Source organism: Otolemur garnettii, unplaced genomic scaffold, assembly GCF_000181295.1.
Source record: "Otolemur garnettii isolate 467f Iridium unplaced genomic scaffold, OtoGar3 scaffold00006, whole genome shotgun sequence".
In the NCBI taxonomy this organism is placed as follows: Eukaryota; Metazoa; Chordata; class Mammalia; order Primates; family Galagidae; genus Otolemur; species Otolemur garnettii.
Window position 1 is genome coordinate 21,577,162 of NW_003852401.1, and position 18,529 is coordinate 21,595,690.

General features: G+C 37.6%; 1 protein-coding gene across 1 annotated transcript; it reads left to right on the forward strand.

Moving 5' to 3' along the window:
- Positions 1 to 14,900: 14,900 nt before the first annotated feature.
- LOC100948254 (prorelaxin H2) lies at positions 14,901 to 17,624 on the forward strand. Its single transcript, XM_003782899.1, has 2 exons — positions 14,901 to 15,117; positions 17,275 to 17,624. The coding sequence occupies exons 1-2, from the start codon at positions 14,901 to 14,903 to the stop codon at positions 17,622 to 17,624; spliced, it is 567 nt and encodes a 188-aa protein (XP_003782947.1).
- Positions 17,625 to 18,529: the final 905 nt, after the last annotated feature.

Sequence of the window (18,529 nt, forward strand, 5' to 3'; positions counted from 1 at the left end):
CTCTGAGAAAGTGCAACTCAGCAGTGGGTGGAGGTTTGGGTCTCTGCATGATGGGTGAAGACTCAGGAACTGCTGAGGAATGGGAACCCAAGTGGAGGCACCTCCCACCCAGCATCAGCATTAATAGAGCAATCCTGCAGGGTCAAATTTTGGAGAGATACCTCCTCAATTTTGTGGACTGCCAGAGGGAGCTAGACCTCTCATTGCAGGGACACCAGAGAAGCAGAGAGGCTGGGGCAGAGACGTAGTCTCTGAAAGCGAAAAACATTTGCTTCTTTGTTAACCTCCAGTTTGGAATGAGCTCAGGTGGAACACTCCCTAGTTTCAATTGAGCATCTGAGGTAGTCAGACTTAAGCTCCCCCAGTTAGCAGGTGGCAGAGTGTGGTCGTCTTGCTGACAAGGCAATGGCTTCCCTCTGACTCTGGCAGGCCCAAATCCCTGCTGAAATTGCTCATTTGAGGGAAGTGGGTCACAGCCCCATGAAACTACCAGCACCTGGGTGTGACAGAGGTGCAAGGTGGGGAAGGAGGCACCAGTCCCCCTGGACTATTTTGCTGGGTGAACCTTTCTGGCTCCACAAAGCACTGGAGTGAGTTAAACTTGAGCTGCCTTGGTACCCTTGCTCTCTAGTTGCTGGAGACCTTTTAAACTCTTCCACTTGATCTGTGTTTGTGTTGACTAGAACAATTGGTTTGGAACTCTTGATCTGGGCTGCCCCCCCAGGGACCCACCAAGGTTGTACTGTGGTTGTGTTGTTGTGGGAGTGTGGGATTCCCCTCTTCCAGTTGTTGCCTGTGGGGAGCAGGGTGTCTTAGTTGCTTTATATATCCCCATAGCTGAGATTTCATCCCAAAGCCACTGATTCAGTAGGATTGAACAGAGATTAGTTGAATTCAAGAGAGAGCCATGTAGCTTCATCACACTAAGTAGGTTCCCAGAGTTTTAAGCTGTAGTACTCAATGGGACCTTTGTAAAGCTCTAGGAGAAAAGCCACAATCACCAGTCCCAGTTCTTTGGTTCTTTGATAAAGGGCTGCTTAATTACAACTCCAGGACCGCTCAATTCAATTTCCCCTTACCAGCTTATCTAGCCAAACAGTGAAAAATAATCATGGGGCAGAATCAGTGGAAATACTCTGGCAACATGAATAATCAGAGTAGAGCAACTCCCCCAAGAAATGAAAAAGGAGACACAACAGAAGATCCCATTCAAAACAAATGTCTTGAGATGTCAGAAATCAATTCAGAATTTGGATCGCAAATAAGATTAAGAGAATGGACTTAAAGTGGGAATTAGAAATTCAAGGACTAATTCAAAAGATGTCTCAAGAATTCAAAGACAAAATCACCAACGATTTTGACACATGGAGGCAAGAATTTGAGGCCTTCAAAGATCTGAGAAATACAGTAGAATCCCTCAGTCACAGAATGCAGCAAGCAGAAGAAAGGATCTCTGACATTGAAGACAAAGCTTTTGAATGTTCCCAAATTCTCAAAGAGGAAGAGAAGTGGAGAGCAAAACTGGATCATTCCCTGAGAGAACTGTGGGACCACTTCAAAAGAGCAAACATTTGCCTTATAGGAATCCCAGAAGGAGAAAGGCACTGAAACTCTACTTCAAGAGATAATTGAGGAGAACTTCCCAAGCATGGTAAGAGATACTGAAATTCAGATATCAGACAGTTTCAGAACCCCAGCACGACTCAATCCAAATAAATCATCTCCTAGACACATTGTAATTAATTTCACCAAAGTTAGTATGCAGGAGACAATCTTGCAAACAGCCAGACATCAGAAAATCATAACCTACAAGGGAAAGGATATTAGAGTAACTGCATATCTCTCTACTGAAATTTTTCAAGCCAGAAGAGGATGGTCATCAACCTTCAATCTCCTAAAACAAAACAACTTTCAGCCCAGGATCCTGTACCCAGCTAAGTTGAGTTTCATTTGTGACCAAGAAGTTAAATACTTTAATGACATACACACATTGAAGAAATTTGCCATAACTAAACCAGTTCTCCAGGATATTCTCAGACCCATCTTCCATAATGACCAGCAAAATGCTCTACCACCAAAGTAAACACACTCTGAAATTCTTGATCGAAACTCAATTTCCACAGTGGCAAAAAGATTAAAAATGTCCACTGGACTTTCGAAAAACTTGACACCCAAAATACTACCAGGTTTATTAATACTCTCAATTAATGTGAATGGCTTAAGCTGTCCTTTTAAGAGGCACAGGTTGGCTAACGGGATATGAAAACTCAGGCCAGATATCTGCTGCATACAAAAATCTCACAATACCTTAAAGGATAAAAATAGACTCAGGGTGAAAGGACGGTCATCTGTAAACCAGGCAAATGGAAATCAAAAAAAGCAGGGGTCATGATTTTATTTGAAGATACATTAGGCTTTAAACCAACAAAATTAAATAAAGACAAGAATGGTCATTTCATATTTGTTAAGGGAAACACTCAACATGATGAGATGCCAATTATTAACATTTATGCACCCAGCCAGAATGCTCCTCAATTTATAAAGGAGACCGTAACAGACATGAACAATTTAATATTTTCCAGCACCATAATAGTTGGAGATTTTAACACCCCTTTGGCAGTGTTGGATAGATCCTCCAATAAGAAACTAAGCAATGAAATTTTAGACTTAAACCTTACCATACAACAATTGAATTTAATAGACATCTACAGAACATTTCATCCTAACAAAACTGAATACACATTCTTCTCATCAGCCGATGGAACATCCTCCAAAATTGATCACATCTTAGGTGACAAGGGTAACCTCAGCAAATTTAAAAGTATAGAAATTATTCCTTGTATTTTCCCAGATCATCATGGAATAACAGTTGAACTCACCAATAACAGGAATCTGCATACTCATACAAAGACATGGAAACTAAATAACCTTATGCTGAATGATAGCTGGGTCTTAGATGAGATTCAGAAGCAAATTACCAAATTTTTGGAACAAAAAAATAATGAAGACACAAATTATTAGAACTTGTGGGATACTGCAAGGCAGTCCTAAGAAGGAAATTTATAGCGTTGCAAGCCTTTCTCAAGAGAATGGAAAGAAAGGAAGTCAATAACTTAATGGGACATCTTAAGCAACTGGAAAAGGAAGAACATTCCAACCCCAAACTCAGTGGAAGAAAAGTGACAACTAAAATTAGAGCAGAATTAAATGAAATCAAAAAGAAAAGAATTCTTCAAAAGATTAATGAATCAAAAACTTGTTTTTCTGAAGAATTCAATAAAATTGATAAACTAGAAAATTAAAAAAAATAGAAAATTAAAATCCCTACTATCATCAATCAGAAATGACAAAGGCAAGATAACAACAGACACCTCAGAAATTCAAAGAATCCTTAATGAATCCTACAAAAAACTCTTTTCTCAGAAATATGAAAATCTAAAAGAAATTGACCAGTAGTTGGAAGGATACCACCTTCCTAGACTTCACCAGAAAGAATTGGAAATGTTGAACAAACCTATATCAAGTACTGAAATAGCATCAACTATAGGAAATCTCCCCCCAAAAAGAGTCCGGAACCAGATAGCTTCACATCAGAATTCTACCAAACCTTTAAAGGCAAACTAGTACGTATATTACTTAACCTTTTCCAGAACATAGAAAAAGAAGGAATACTTCCCAATACACTCTATTAAGCACATATCACCCTGATCCCCAAACTAGGTAAAGACCCAACAAGAAAAGAAAATTATAGACCAATATCCTTAATGAATATAGATGCAAAAATATTCAATAAGATCCTAGCAAACAGAATCCAGCAACACATCAAATGAATTATACACCATGACCAAGTGGGTTTTATCCCTGGGTCTCAAGGTTGGTTCAATATATGTAAATCTATAAATGTAATACATCACATATATAATAAAAAACAAAGGCCATATGATTCTCTCAATAGATGCAGAAAAATCTTTTGAAACAACTACAAAACTCTTATAAGTGATTAAGGAATACAGTAGCATTTCAGGATACAAAATCAATACTCACAAATCAGTACCTTTTATATATACTAATAACAGTCAAGCTGAGGAAACAGTTAAGGACTCTATTCCTTTTACAGTAGTGCCAAAGAAGCTGAGGTATTTGGGAATTTACCTAACAAAGGACGTGAATGATCTCTGTAAAGAGAATTATGAAACTCTGAGAAAAGAAATAGCTGAAGATGCTAACAAAGGGAAAAACATACCATGCTCATGGCTAGAAAGAATCCACAGTGTTAAAATGTCCATATTACCCAAAGCAACATACAAATTTAATGCAAAGCACCACTGTCATACTTTAAATATCTGGAAAAAATAGTACTTCATTTTATATGGAATCAGAAAAAAACCTCGAATAGGCAAGACATTACTCAGAAATAAAAACAAATCAGGAGGAATATGCTACCAGACTTCAATCTATATTATAAATCTATAGTGATCAAAACAGCATGGTTTTGATCTACTAGCACAAAAATAGAGAGCTAGATGTATGGAACAGAATTGAGAACCAAGAGATGAACCCAGACACTTATCATCATTTGATCTTTGATAAGACTATCAAAAATATAAATTGGAGGAAAGATTCCCGATTTAACAAATGGTGCTGGGATAATTGGCTGGCGACATGTAGAAGACTGAAACTGGACCCACACCTTTCACCATTAACAAAAATTGATTCTCACTGGGTAAAAGATTTAAGCTTAAGACATGAAATGATAAAGATTCTTAGAGAGAGTGCAGGAGAAACACCTGAGGAAATTGGCCTGGGAGAATTCTTTATGAGGAGGACCCCTACCCCCACCCCCATGAATTGAAGCAACACCAAAAATACATTACTGGGATCTGATCCAACTAAAAATCTTCTGCACAGCCAAAACCCCAGTAAATAAAGCAAACAGACAGCCCTCAGAATGAGAGATGATATTTGCAGGTTATGTTTCTGACAAAGGTTTAACAACCAGAATCCACAGAAAAATCAAACTTATTAATAAGAAAAGAACAAGTAATCTCATTTTTTTGTGGGTAAGGGACTTGAACAGAAGCTTCTCTGAAGAAGATAGGTGCATGGCCTACAGACACATGAAAAAATGCTCATCATCTCTAATCATCAGAGAAATGCAAATCAAAACCACTTTGAGATATCATCTAACTCTAGTAAGAGTGGCTCATATAACAAAATCCCAAAACTACAGATGTTGGTGTGGATGTGGATAAAAGGGACTGCTTCTGCACTGCTGGTGGGAGTGCAAGCTAATACATCCCTTTTGTAAAGAAGTATGGAGAATACTCAGGGATCTAAAAGTAGACCTGCCATTTGATCCTAGGCAATTCCTCTCCAGGAGCATATCCAAAAGACCAAAAATCACTTTATAACAAAGATATAGCCAAGTCACAGAAGAAGCCTAAATGCCCATCGACTCATGAATGGATTAATGAATTATGGTATATGTAGACCATGAAATATTATGCAGCCTTAGAAAAGATGGAGAATTTACCTCTTTTATGTTTATATGGATGGAGCTGGAACATATCCTACTTAGTAAAGTATCTCAACAATGGAGGAAAACATATCCAATGTACTCAGTACTATTATGAAAACAATTTACAATCACTCACACTTTTGTATGAAGAATAGATCACAACTATGGCCCAAGATGAAGGAGGGAGGCGGAATGGGAGGGGAAGAGGGAATCCAGACAGAGGGAGGGTGAATGGTGGGATCACACCTATGTGCATATTGCAAGGGTACATGTTGGATCTATTAAGTATAGACTATAAGTGTCTTAACACAATAATTAAGTAAATGAAGTGAGGGCTATATTAACCAGTATGATGTAAGCATTCCAAATTGCATATGAAATCAGCACATTGTACCCCATAAATACATTAATGTATATAAAATAAAATAAAATAAAAACAAAAACAAAAAATAGCCAGGCATTGTGGCAGGTAACTGTAGTCCCAGCTACTTAGGAGGCTGAGGCAAGAGAATCACTTGAGCTGAAGTGTTTGAGGTTTCTGTGAGGTATGATGCTACTGCACTCTACTGAGGGCAACAAAGTAAGACTCTATCTCAAAAAATAAATAAATAACTCTTTTAAATATAAAAAAAGAATAAGTGAGAGCTAAACAATGCCCACAGCCAGTCATACTGAGGTGTAAAGAACATTGAAAACTAAGAAGGGAACAGTGTGAGAGGGAGGTAGTAAAAGCTTACCTATTGGGTACAAAGTATGTTACTCTGGTGTGAACACACTAAATCCCTGACCAGCATTATGGAGTTCATCCATGTAAGAAAAACACTTGTAGCCCATTAACATTTTCAAAGAAAAACAAAGAAAATAATCTCAAGAGAAATTTAGAAATAGTTTGAACTATGTAAGAATGACAACACAATCACAATGTGTATGACACTGTGAAAGAAGTGCTTAGAAGAAAATTTATTTATTTATTTATTTATTTATTCTTGAGATAGAATCTCACTCTGTCACCCTGGGTTGAGTGCCCCGGCATCACAGATCAAAGTAACTGCAAACTCCTGGGCTTGAGCAATCTTTTTGCCTCAATCTCCCAAATAGCTGAGACTGTAGGCATCTGCTACAATACCCAGCTAGTTTTTCTATTTTTAGTAGAGATGGGTCTCTGTGTTGCTACATGTGGTCTTGAACTCCCAAGCTAAAGCGATCCACATACCTTGGCTTTCCCGAGTGCTAGGATTACAGGGGTGAGCCGATGTGCCTGGCTTTGGGGAGAAAATTAAAAGCATTAAATACACACATTAGAAAAGCATAAAGATCTAAAATCAATCATCCAAGCTCCCACTCCAGGAACCTAAGAAAAGAGCAAATCAAATTCCCAGTAAGCAGAAGAAAAGAATTAATAAAAGTTAGAGTAGAAATCAATACAATTGAAAATAGGAAATCAATCAAGAAATTTAACAAAACCAAAAGCTACCTCTTTGAAAAGATCAATAAAATTGATAAGCTTTTAGCCAGGCTAAGTAGGAGAGAGAACATTGCCAGAAATGAAAAAAAGAACATTCCTACAGAGGACCTGGATATTAAAGGAATACTATGAATAACCCTATACCCTGGATGAAGTAGACCAATTCCTTGAAAGTTAGAATCTGCTGAAACTTACAACAGATAAAAATAGAAAACCTGCATAAGACTAAATCTATTACAGAATGTGAATCAATAATTAATAATCTTCCAAAACAGAAATACCTGGCCCAGATAGATTCACTTGTGAATTCTACCAAAGACATTAGGAAGAAATTATACTAATTCTTTGTAATCTCTTTGTAAAAGTAGAAAAACAGAGCACAGCTCCTAACTTCTTCTATGAGGCTTTTCATACCAAAGCCAGAAGACATTAAAAGAAAATAGAGACCAATACTTCTCATGAACAGAAATGTAAGAATCCTCAACAAATTGTATCTTAACAAATCAAAACAACAGTGCCTAAAAAGAACCAAACACCATAACCAAATGGGATTTATCCAAGATAAGCAAGCTGGCTCAACATCAGTAAATAAATTAATGTGATCAATCACATCAAAGAATAAAAATCATGTAATCATATCATTACATGCAGAAAAAGAATTTGATAAAATCCAACATCTGTTCATGTAAAAAAGTCTCAGTAAACAAGAAGTAAAGAACTTCCTCAACTTGATCATAAATATCTACAAAAATCCTGCAGATAACATCTTACTTAAAGATGAGAAACCTGAAGTTTCCCACTAAGATTAGGAAAAAAGCAAAGATATCTTCTCTCACCACTGCTTTTCAACATCATCCTGGAAGTTCTAGCTAATGAATTTAAGGCAAGAAGAAAAAAAGAAAGAAAAAGAAAAGGTCTACAGGGCAAGAAGAAATAAAGTTGCCTTTTTTCTCTGATGATGTGATTATCTATGCAGAAAATCCAAAGTGAAGAAAAAAAATCTTGGGGAATATATAACAAACTTGGAAGATACAGTGTCACATACTGAAGACAATAGTTTTCCTATATAACAGAAATGTGCAAATGAAATTAAAAATTAAAAGACACTCTTATTATATGAGCACCCCCGAAATGAAATATGTAGGTATAAATCTAACAAAATCTATACAAGAAGATACATATGAGGAAAAACACAGAACTCTGATAAAATAACTCAAATAAGAACTAAGTAAATGGAAAGAGATAATCCATGCTTATGAACAGGAAGACTCAGTTTTTTATTATTATTTTGAGACAGAGTCTTACCCAGTCAGGGTCACTCAATATTGTCTGTCAAGATGTCAGTTCTTCTTAGCTTTATCTGTAGATTCAGTGTAATTTCAGATAAATTCTAGGGCTAGGTATCGTGGCACATGCCTATAATCTTAGCACACTGGAAGGCTGAGGTGGGTGGATTACTTGAGTTCAGGAGTTGGAGACCAGCCCCAGGAAGAGTGAGACCCCATCTTGACTAAAAAAATAGAAAAAATATTAGATAGGCATCTTGGTGAATGTCTGTAGTGCCAGCTACTCAGGAGGCTGAGGCAAGAAGATTGCTTGAACCCAAGAGTTTGAGGTTGCTGTGAACTGTGACAACACATAGCCTGGGCAACAACTCTAGCCTGGGCAACAGAGTGAACTCTGTCTCAAAAAAAGGAAAGAAAAAATAAAGCTAAATCCAAGCAAGTTATTTTGTGATTTTTGACAATGTGATTCTAAAGTTTATCTAGAGAGGCAAAATACTAATAGTCAACACAATATTGAAGAAGAAGAAAGTTGGACAACTGACACTACCCAACATCCATATTTTCAGTAAAGTTACAGTAACGAAGACTATGGAACTGGTGAAGGAATCAGCAAATAGATCTATTGAACAGAATAGTGAACCCAGAATTAGATGTAGAGTCAAGTAATCTTTAACAAAGGAGCAAAGGCAATATGTTGGAGAAAAGACAGACCTTTCAAAAAATGGTGTTGGAGCAACTGGACATCAAAATGCAAAAAAAAAAAAAAAAAATAGAATCTAAGCATATATCTTACACCCTCCACAAAAATTAACTTACAGTGTATCACAGACCTGAAAGTAAAATGTAAAAGTAGGGTTTAGTCATAATTTTTTAGCTACTACACCAAAGACATAGTCTATAAGAGAATGAACTGATAAACTAGATTTTATTAAAGTTAAAAATTTCTTGGTATACAAAATACATTATGAAGAAAATGAAACAACAAGTCACAGATTGAGAAAAATATTTTCAAAAGACATATCTGATAAAGAATTTTTCTTCAAAATAATAAAACAATTTTTAAAACTCAATAATCAGAAAACAACTTGTTTAAAATTGGATCAAAGAACTTAACAGCTCCTCAGAAAAGAAGGTATACAGTTGGCAGATGAACATATGAAAAGATGCTCCACATTTTATGTCATTAGGGAAATGTAAACTGAAACAATGAGATACACAAGTATTAGAATGGCCAAAATTCCGAACATTGGCCACACGAAATACTGTTAAGAATGATCATGGGCCTTGGCATTTACCCAAAAGGATTGAGAACTTATGCCCACTCAAAAGCTTGGCCACACATCTGTACAGCAGCTTCAGGCATCATTACCTGGGGATAACCCTTGAGCCCTCTCTAGAACCCTGATTACCTGGACGTTTGCCCAATATAGACCTTTCTCCTGCCTTGTGCTTTCTTCTCTCCTACCCCAAATCCTGCGGATTCCTTTTTTACCTTCATAACTACCCCACAGCCCTTCCTTACAGAAGTAAATCACCCTAAAATGGGTCCTCCTGTGGCATCCCTGATATCCCTGTGTGTCACAGGTTCTTTAATCATAGAGGCTCTGCCTACTTCTACAAACCGTGGGACTCATTTCATTTCCTACTCTGGGGCCAGCTCCAGCTAGTTCCTCCTACACCTCTGTTCCCCAACCACAGGGAAGTGGAACGTACTTCATTATCAGATCTACACATTTCCTTCAACCGTGTGTTGAGCAGCTACTGTGTACCTGCCACTTTCTTCAGGGAGCTCATGGACTAGTAGGAGAGACATACAAGTAGGGGCTATAATATAAGGAGAAGAAAATAGCGGAAGTGGGGAGGGGATGCTGAGTTATGTAGAGATAGCTAACAGAAGATTCATAGAATAGTTAGGAAAAGTCAATGGGTAAGTAAAGAAAGAGGCAGAATTAAGTTGTTTCCTTTGTTTGAGAAGTATATATTAGTTTCCTAGAAGGGCTGTGTACATTGGATACTTTTTCTTCCATTCCTGGGATACTTTGCTAAGAAGAACATTAAAGGGGAAGGAAGAAGGGTGGCTGGGTGGTGGGAGGTTGACCAGAAAGATCACCTATATTTCTGTCCAACAAGGGTACAAGTGAACTTTTCTAGAAATAGAATGTAAATGTTTTGACACAATGACTATGCAAATGACATGAAATTTATGTGAACCAGCTTGATGAAAGTATTTCAAAATGTATATGAAAACGCTACACTGTACCCCCTGTTTGCATTAATGTATAGAGCTATCATTTAATTAAAAAAAAAAAAGAAAGAGGCAGAAAGATAGAGGCAAAAAAGCAGCAAAGACAAAGAAAGCATGGAACGTGGGGGAACTGCCAGAAATTCAGTAAGACTTAGTTCTGGGACATGGCAAGGAAAATGCTGCAGAGTGGAAGTAGGAAGAGGGCCTCTTGAAGACCTTGTCTAAGGCAACTATAGGTCCAGCTAATGGGAAACCCGTAAAGGGGTTACAAAAGGATCATCATTTCTCCTTCACAGAGTCTCATTTTCTGTCAACACTGAGCAGAGAATAAGAAGTGATCTAGGGAGAAATAGAGAACACATCCTGAGAACCATAGAATATGTTACATGGTCTGAACTAAGTCTTCTGCTGCTCTGGTAACAAGAAAGGGGGAGATAGGTTGTAGTTGACTGTTTTAATTGCCCCCGATCTCCTGTTGGAGAGGGAGGGACTCCTACCCTGAATCACTGGAGGGTTATGCACTTAGACATTTGAATCTGACACTGACTAATGAATTGGACAGCAATTTGTTAATCATATATACTCACAGGATGGGAATTGCAGTTGGGAACAGACTGAATAAGCAGGGGCTCTGTGAGCCAGACTTTGTAGTGGCAAAAGAGTGAGGTGACCGCTGGTTACCATGAAAAGATGTGAGTGGCTTCTTCGATCAGTTCTGTGGGCTGGCAGAGAAATGAAAGTCATTACTCTGGGATAAGCTGGGACTCTGCCTGGTTCTCTTGACAAAGAGGGTCACTTGGCTCAAGGACCTTACCTGCAGGAGCAGATGGAGGGAAACTGGTGGTCAGACCATTTGAAATTCTCCCAATAGTACCAGATTTCAAGGCAGCACATAATATTGGGGATTAAGATCAGGCCTTACACCACAGATGACCACTCAATGTCTTGACGTCAATTGAAACCTAAAATTAGATGTGGGAGCCAGGGTCAGTGACACAGGGGGCCTTGTGGTATTCTAAGTGTGGCTGTGGAATTGGCTAGATTATGTGAATAGAAACTGGGGATCACACATGAGAGCCATTGCACAGCACAATAGTAAAGCCACAAACCACAAGAAAGGCAAACAGTCACATTGTATTTATTCATTTTACTTCTCTGGGGCCTGCTGAATGACTACTGGGGCTGCCAGATCTGGTTGGAGATGATTCTTTCCCAATTTTCCCTCAGCATACATGCTATTATTTTAATAGAAGGAAGATGTGAGGGAAAATAAAGAAGTTCATTATGGTTCCTTGTCTCTTCATCAAGAGACTTCCAATGGTTTGCTGACAGGAAGACTTTTTGAAGATCACAATTTCCCTTCATTTCTTTGTTTGATGCTTCTGGATAAAGCAGCACAATGACCTGAGGGGAACACAAGCTCCTGCACAGGTTCCAAAGGTGCCTATGAGGTAGAGTCAGCACTCATTTCTGACTAAGGATGCCTGAAAACATACAAGTGCTTATGTCTCTTTCTTCCCTGAATATCACTGGAATCATGGAAAACTCCATCTATCACAGCCTTGTTCATTATTGGGATCAGGTAAGGATCACCTGCTGTGGACAGATGAGAGAAAACAATGAGAATTTGGTAAAAAAATATAAAGTAAGGGAAAGAGATTCGTGTTGAAATATAAAAGAGCAGAGTTTCTTATCTTTAACAAAGTAAGTTCCTCTTAGAACTGCTGGCCAACCCCTCCTGCACACAGTGGAGGCTGGAAGGTGGAGCAGGTAGAAGGCCATGAGCAAGGGATTCAATAAAGGGCTACAAAAGCTCAGAGGCCATCTGCCATGTGGGACAAAGCCAAGATAAGCGCTCTATGACATAGAGATTCCACCCAAAAGAAGGAGGGCAATACCCAGGAAACTTAGAATTTGGACAGGACAACCATGTACCCCCAAACACAGAAAGCAGCTCTCTAGACCCGCCTGGACTCATATCCCTCAGCCTCTCCTCCACAAAGTCCCTGGAGGCAGGGATAGTGTTCCCAGAGTCTGTATTCACTGCTACTTACTATACAACTTGTTTTTCTGTAGAATAAAGACTGTCTGTGGTAAATCATCTAGTATAAACACTTAAATAATTACTTAACTCTTTAGAATGTCTAATCCAAGTGCTTTTAAACTATGGCTAAAACTCTCATAAGAAACAGATGATTGTAAGTTTAATTTATTTCTCAAATAAGAAATTTATTCTGCATATATATAGATAGATACATACACATATATCTCTACACACAAATATGTCAGTTAGGATTGTGTCCTCAATAAATAACAGAAAACCCTTAAAAACAGTGACTCATAAGAGCCTAAGGAGTAGCCATTCAATCCTGGTTATCCTCTGAATGATGTCAGCTGGCTGCTAGCAGGCAAGATGGCTGCTTCCCCTCCCATTTTCAGCATCTGTTTTAAGCAAGAAAGGAAGGGAGAAACAGGAAAGCTTAGAGCTTGAACCACAAAAACAAAGGCTTTGCCAGAAACCTCTACTGCTTAGGTTGTATTGACCAAAACTGTGTCACATGAACATTGCTATCTTTAAGAGGCATTGGGAAATCAGGTCTAGCACGTAATAGCCCAAAGAGTTGCTGCTCTTGTACCCGCAATGCGTCTTTGAAAGATACTAATCTCTACTTATTAACCTTCCCCTTTCAGGTTAACTCCAATTAAAACGGGATCCACTGGATACCATGGAACCAAGGAAAGGGGGCTTTGAAATTCAGTAGACATGGGTGAATTCCAGGTCTATCAGCTATATGCATAAATGCACTTGTTTTTTCTCCTTAAAAAGGTTTCTTTCTTTTTTTTTTTTTTAAAGGACCTTAAATGCCTTTTAGTTGAGCTGGTAACAGCTCTGAATCCTGCATTTGCTTGTAACTCTTAGCATTAGGTAAACCCACTTCTAGCACTAATCTGGCCAAAGTTGCATTGGAAATGTACGTAACCACTCTCAATTAGCTTCTTTTCTCTGTAGAATGGGAAAGTGGCCACTTCCTAAAGTTATGTAGGCCAAGTGAAAATTTAAAATGTTCCTGGAAATTTCTATTTTTAAAAGAGCAATTACGTTGTAGGGCAGCCTTGCACTTGGATTATTTTTCAAGGACTGTCAACCCACAAAGGTGCCTTCAAACTTTTTTTGAAAATCATCTCCAAAACTGCTTCTCTTAGTGAAAATACGCTTAAAAGTGCTGCCTCTGCCCATCCCATAGCTTTGGTCAGGAACTTTTTGAAGACTTACACAATGCTTAACAATTACCCATGCTGAGTGGGCCCCATCAAAATTAGCAGGCATCTAGAAATTAGAATCATTTGATTCCATAGGTATATCTGTAACAAGGAGATTGTTGAGTTAGTACTTTATTTGAAAGCTACCCTAACTTTCTGTACATCTCCAGTGCATCTAGAAGAGTTGTTTATGAAGCATATTAGCCCAAATTGTGCTGGTTTTTTTAAAAAGTTAAATTAAAAGATATTAAATATTAACTCTTATCAAATAATACATACATACAATTTTAAATGTGTTGACAAAATATTCTTTCTGGGATGGTGGGATTTCACTGCTTTTTATCTTTTCTCTTTTGTCTCCATCTGTGTATTTTCTCCAGTTTCTAGAGTTATAGAGTAGAATTTCAAATGAAAATGTTCAGATAACTGGTTACATTCAAACCATCTCCCAGAGAAGAAGAAGGAAAGTTCAATGGAGAAAGTATGTTGTAAATTTAAGACTTTATTGAACAGACCTAAAGTGAAGTTACTGGCAATTTCAATGTTTTCTTGAAAACAGGATTCAGATGAAAAATTATCAGTTTTCTCCCTCATTCATAATTTGTATATTCACCCATCATCCATACACTATATTTATGGATTGATGTACTAGACACTGTATTAATTAATCTAGCTATAATTTTACTTAGTTTAGAAAGTTATGCAGCAACTTTTCACACTGGCAAACTGGATTGTATAAATATGGGTGATCTCAATTTTATTTTTGTTTATGTAATCTCTTATAATGGCCTTCATATACATAAGGAACTTTATGTAAGTATTCAGAATGGTTTGAGGGTAAGAAAAGAGAGTAACACATAGGGCCAGGGATAGAAGGATAGGTAAATGGAGGATAAGTGGAGAACAAGGACTAAGGGAGAAAATTCTGGGAAAGTGGGTGGGGAAGGGGTGGAGCTGGGACTATTAAGAGCTGAGTGACAGTCCAAGGGATATAAAAGCCTGATTGGCACTTGTAGGGTAAGCAGCAAAAAGCCCAGAAAGGGGCACAGGCACTGGTTGGTAGATAACAACAGCTCAGGCCCCAGGACAAGGTTGAAAAGCCCAGAGCTGGAGACCAGGCCTAAGATGCCTCGCCTGTTCTTGTTCCACCTGCTAGGAGTCTGGCTGCTACTGACCCAAATTTCCAGAGCAAAAATGGATAAGGGGGAGGATCTGAACCAAATTATTTTTGCATGTGGCCGCCGACTAATACGCATTTGGATTGAGGTTTGCGGCTCTACAGGTTTCAGAGGAAGAGCTAAGAGCCAGACAGAGCACCAACCCGGATCTGAACCTTTCTCAGGTGAGAGCTCCCGCCCCCCCCAACCTTTCCGCATTTCCCATTGGTTGCCCTTGGACTGCTGACCAATTGGAACGGCCCCTGCCCAGCTCAAGCTCTTCACTGGCTGCTTGTGCTCAGCCCTACTCCGCCATAGCCGGTACCTGAGGTTTGAGCTTTCTCCCAGTAACAAGTTTTTAATGAAAGGGTCTCACGGGAATCTCACCAGACAGCACACTGTGAGAGTAGGAATTAGCCTCACCTCAGAGGCATTAGCGCCATAGTCACCTGGCCCTGGGACAGGGCGGAGGGGATGCCACAGAGCAGGAGGCGCTGCCCAGAGACCCGCGGGGCGTGGTGCTCTCCTGGCCCTCGGGAAAGCTGGACCGACAGACGGTGGGAGCTCGGGCGCCAGGATCCTAGACCGGCATCTCCAATAGGGAAGAAAGGGGCAGAACCCTGAGACCTCCGCTAATATCCCAGAACAGGAGACAGGATGACTCTCTTCCTTTGTCAAATAGCTAAATTGTGGCCTAGGCCATCCGAAATGGTATTTTTTAAAAAACAAAACAAAAGCATTCCAAAAGGGACAGAGAGTCTAGACTCCCATCTCTTTGAACCGAATCTTGAAGTTCCCTTGTGAGAGGCGGGTGGAAGAGAAAGAACAGGCCTGTTCCCCTAAAAGAGAAATGGAAGGGGACCACGGACAAGGGTAGATCGCCCTTCAGACCATCATAGTTGAAGACCTTCTTGATGCTTTCAAGTATTTGAAAGTGCAGTGGATTTGATTTAAAGGGAGAGCACAGAACTGAGTACAGCTCAAATCTGGAATAGTTTAGCAATTTGTTTTGTAAAGATAAATTGGAAACTAGATTAAAAGTAGCTGTGGACAGTTGGTAGAGGTATAGATTAGGCTAATCAGTGGAATAGGTCATATTAAATGAACAGAGGGCAAGCTCAATTAGCAACAATAAACGTTTTCTATTTCATATCACACATGTGGTTTATAATAAATGCACATGTTATACATAAGTGACTCTCATGTAAAATCACTGTACACATGAAATATATTTCCTTCTATTTCATGAGATTTAAAGTATGACTATAGTTACTTGTATACATTTTTTGTCAGAGGTAATTTATTTAATGGCAGTTTTACATTATTTTTGTGTGAGATTAACAGACGAATACCACAGAGTCTAGGAATTTACCGATTCAATCTAGAGAAAACCAGACTGAATTGTATTTGCTTTTTTAGTTCATTTTTTCTGAACACGAGGGTAGTAATGCTCATACGTGTATTAAAGACAAAGATACGCATTAATGCAGAGAGAAAAGTGAAAAGTACTCACAGATAGTAAAGATTTTGACAAAATGTGTATCTAACGAGAAAATGAAAATATATTGAACAAGGGACTGGAAAGGCATGTTAATGTTTGGAAAAGTATATATGTACCTGTTGCATTTTTACTTAACATTCACCTTTGAGCAGTTTCTCACATTATTCTTCAAAAACATAATTTAAAATTTCTGTCTAGTATTTTATGTTTTGAAGATACCGTATATATTTAAACATTCTTTGCCAAATATTTTGATTACTTCTACATTTTTGTTGAAAATAGTTTGTTGAGAACATTAGTTTTCATCTAAACTTTTATTTCCTTAGAAGAGAATTGTGATTTTAAAGTATTTAAAAAATTTTTTTCTTACTGCTACACAGGACACAATTTAACTATAAATAACCTAATAAGATATTGCCTCAAAGTGGGGATTAAGAGAAATGTTTACCTTATCTGGTAGGTAACATTTTGGCAGGACATGTCAGTAATTTATGATTCATAAGTGTTTTCAGAACTTTACTGTCATGTAGTTGCTATTTGGTTTTATATTATGAAATTGTTAGCTAAATATTTTACTCCACTATAAGAACAGCAATTAGGAGATCATGAAGTTATATGACAAGGAACTAATGGAGGAAGGCAGAACCTTGATAATATTATAGTACCTTAATATGTTTAACTCTAAGTAAGCTATGTTGTTATGATAACAGGATATTTGTTTCAATGTTTAATTATATTGAGGAAATGGTTTCTTTTTTGCCAATGCAAACATTTATAGTTTTGCCTTATGCTCCTTGACATGAATGTTTCTCTCACACCTTTTTTTTTAATGACTTAACAGAAATTGTGCCATCATCCTTCATCAACAAAGATGCAGAAACGATAAATATGATGTCAGAATTCATTGCTAATTTGCCACAGGAGCAGAAGACAACACAGTCTGAGATGAATCTACCTTCACCAGAGCTACAGCAATATCCACTCACCTTAAAGGGTTCAGATATTAGCTTTGAAGAAGTTAAGAATAATATTCATAATAAACAAGGTGAAGGAGAAGACAACAGTCATTCAGAATTACAAAACTTAGGATTGGATACTCATTCCCGAAAAAAGAGAGAGCGCAATATGTCACCATTGCAGAAATGTTGCCGAATTGGTTGTACAAAAAAATCTCTTTTAAGATTTTGCTGAATTGAAGCTAATTATGTATATCTCATCTAATGTTCACATGCATTCTTTATGGCGTTTTCACTGATGCCTCTGTCAGGTCCCACTGATTATATGAATAGGAGAAATCTTTACTTGTATTTTGATTTTTCATTTGGCATATAAAAACCATTTCTTGTATTTTGTAGTTTTTGTTAATAATACTGTTTGCACTGAGAAGTCTTTTTGTATTCTTTATTAACAATATGATTACATTCCTTTTTAATGCTGTTAGCTTATAATTATAGTAAAATATGTATCACTTTAAGCATACATAATAACTCAATAATACAATGCTTAACACCATTTAAGGAAAATGAACCAAAATATTTTGTTTGTATTTATAATAATTCTTAGATTGAATGTACATAAAGTCATAAAAATTGGACTTGTCTGAAGATTTTAGAAGGTTTTGGTGTCATGCTCAACTGCTCATTGCAAACAGTCAGATTGGAAATTAAATGCATTTCATTAAGTCGAGGCCATATAAACACAATTACTTTTCAAACTAGGATCCTACTTTTAGCTCTCCCTCCTGGGGAAATAAAAATCAATGGCTTATTTTAAGGAGAAAACTGAGTAGACATATATAGAAGAAAACGAACAACTAATTTAGTAAGGGAACACCCTTTATGTTCACTACTTCAGAATTTACAAACTATTTCTGTAGGAAAAAAATAACTGAAATGGTATAAAAACTTGATAGAAAAGTAAATTTATATAGTCATCAACTTAGTATTCAGCCAGTTTCTTCACATATATATGTGTATACACATATGCATTTTTTGCCTACATTCATAGACAAATGCACTTAAATGGCAAGTTCTTCCCCATCAAATGTCTGTAAACAGAATTTTAAGAGATTAAGGCAGAAATTCCCATATTTCAAG

What these genes read in the sequence shown, in the direction of transcription:
- LOC100948254 (XM_003782899.1), top strand. Translation starts at nt 14,901, where the DNA reads ATGCCTCGCCTGTTCTTGTTCCACCTGCTAGGAGTCTGGCTGCTACTG. An exon ending in CGGATCTGAACCTTTCTCAG is followed by an intron (nt 15,118 to 17,274) that starts GTGAGAGCTCCC and finishes ATGACTTAACAG; the next exon opens with AAATTGTGCCATCATCCTTC.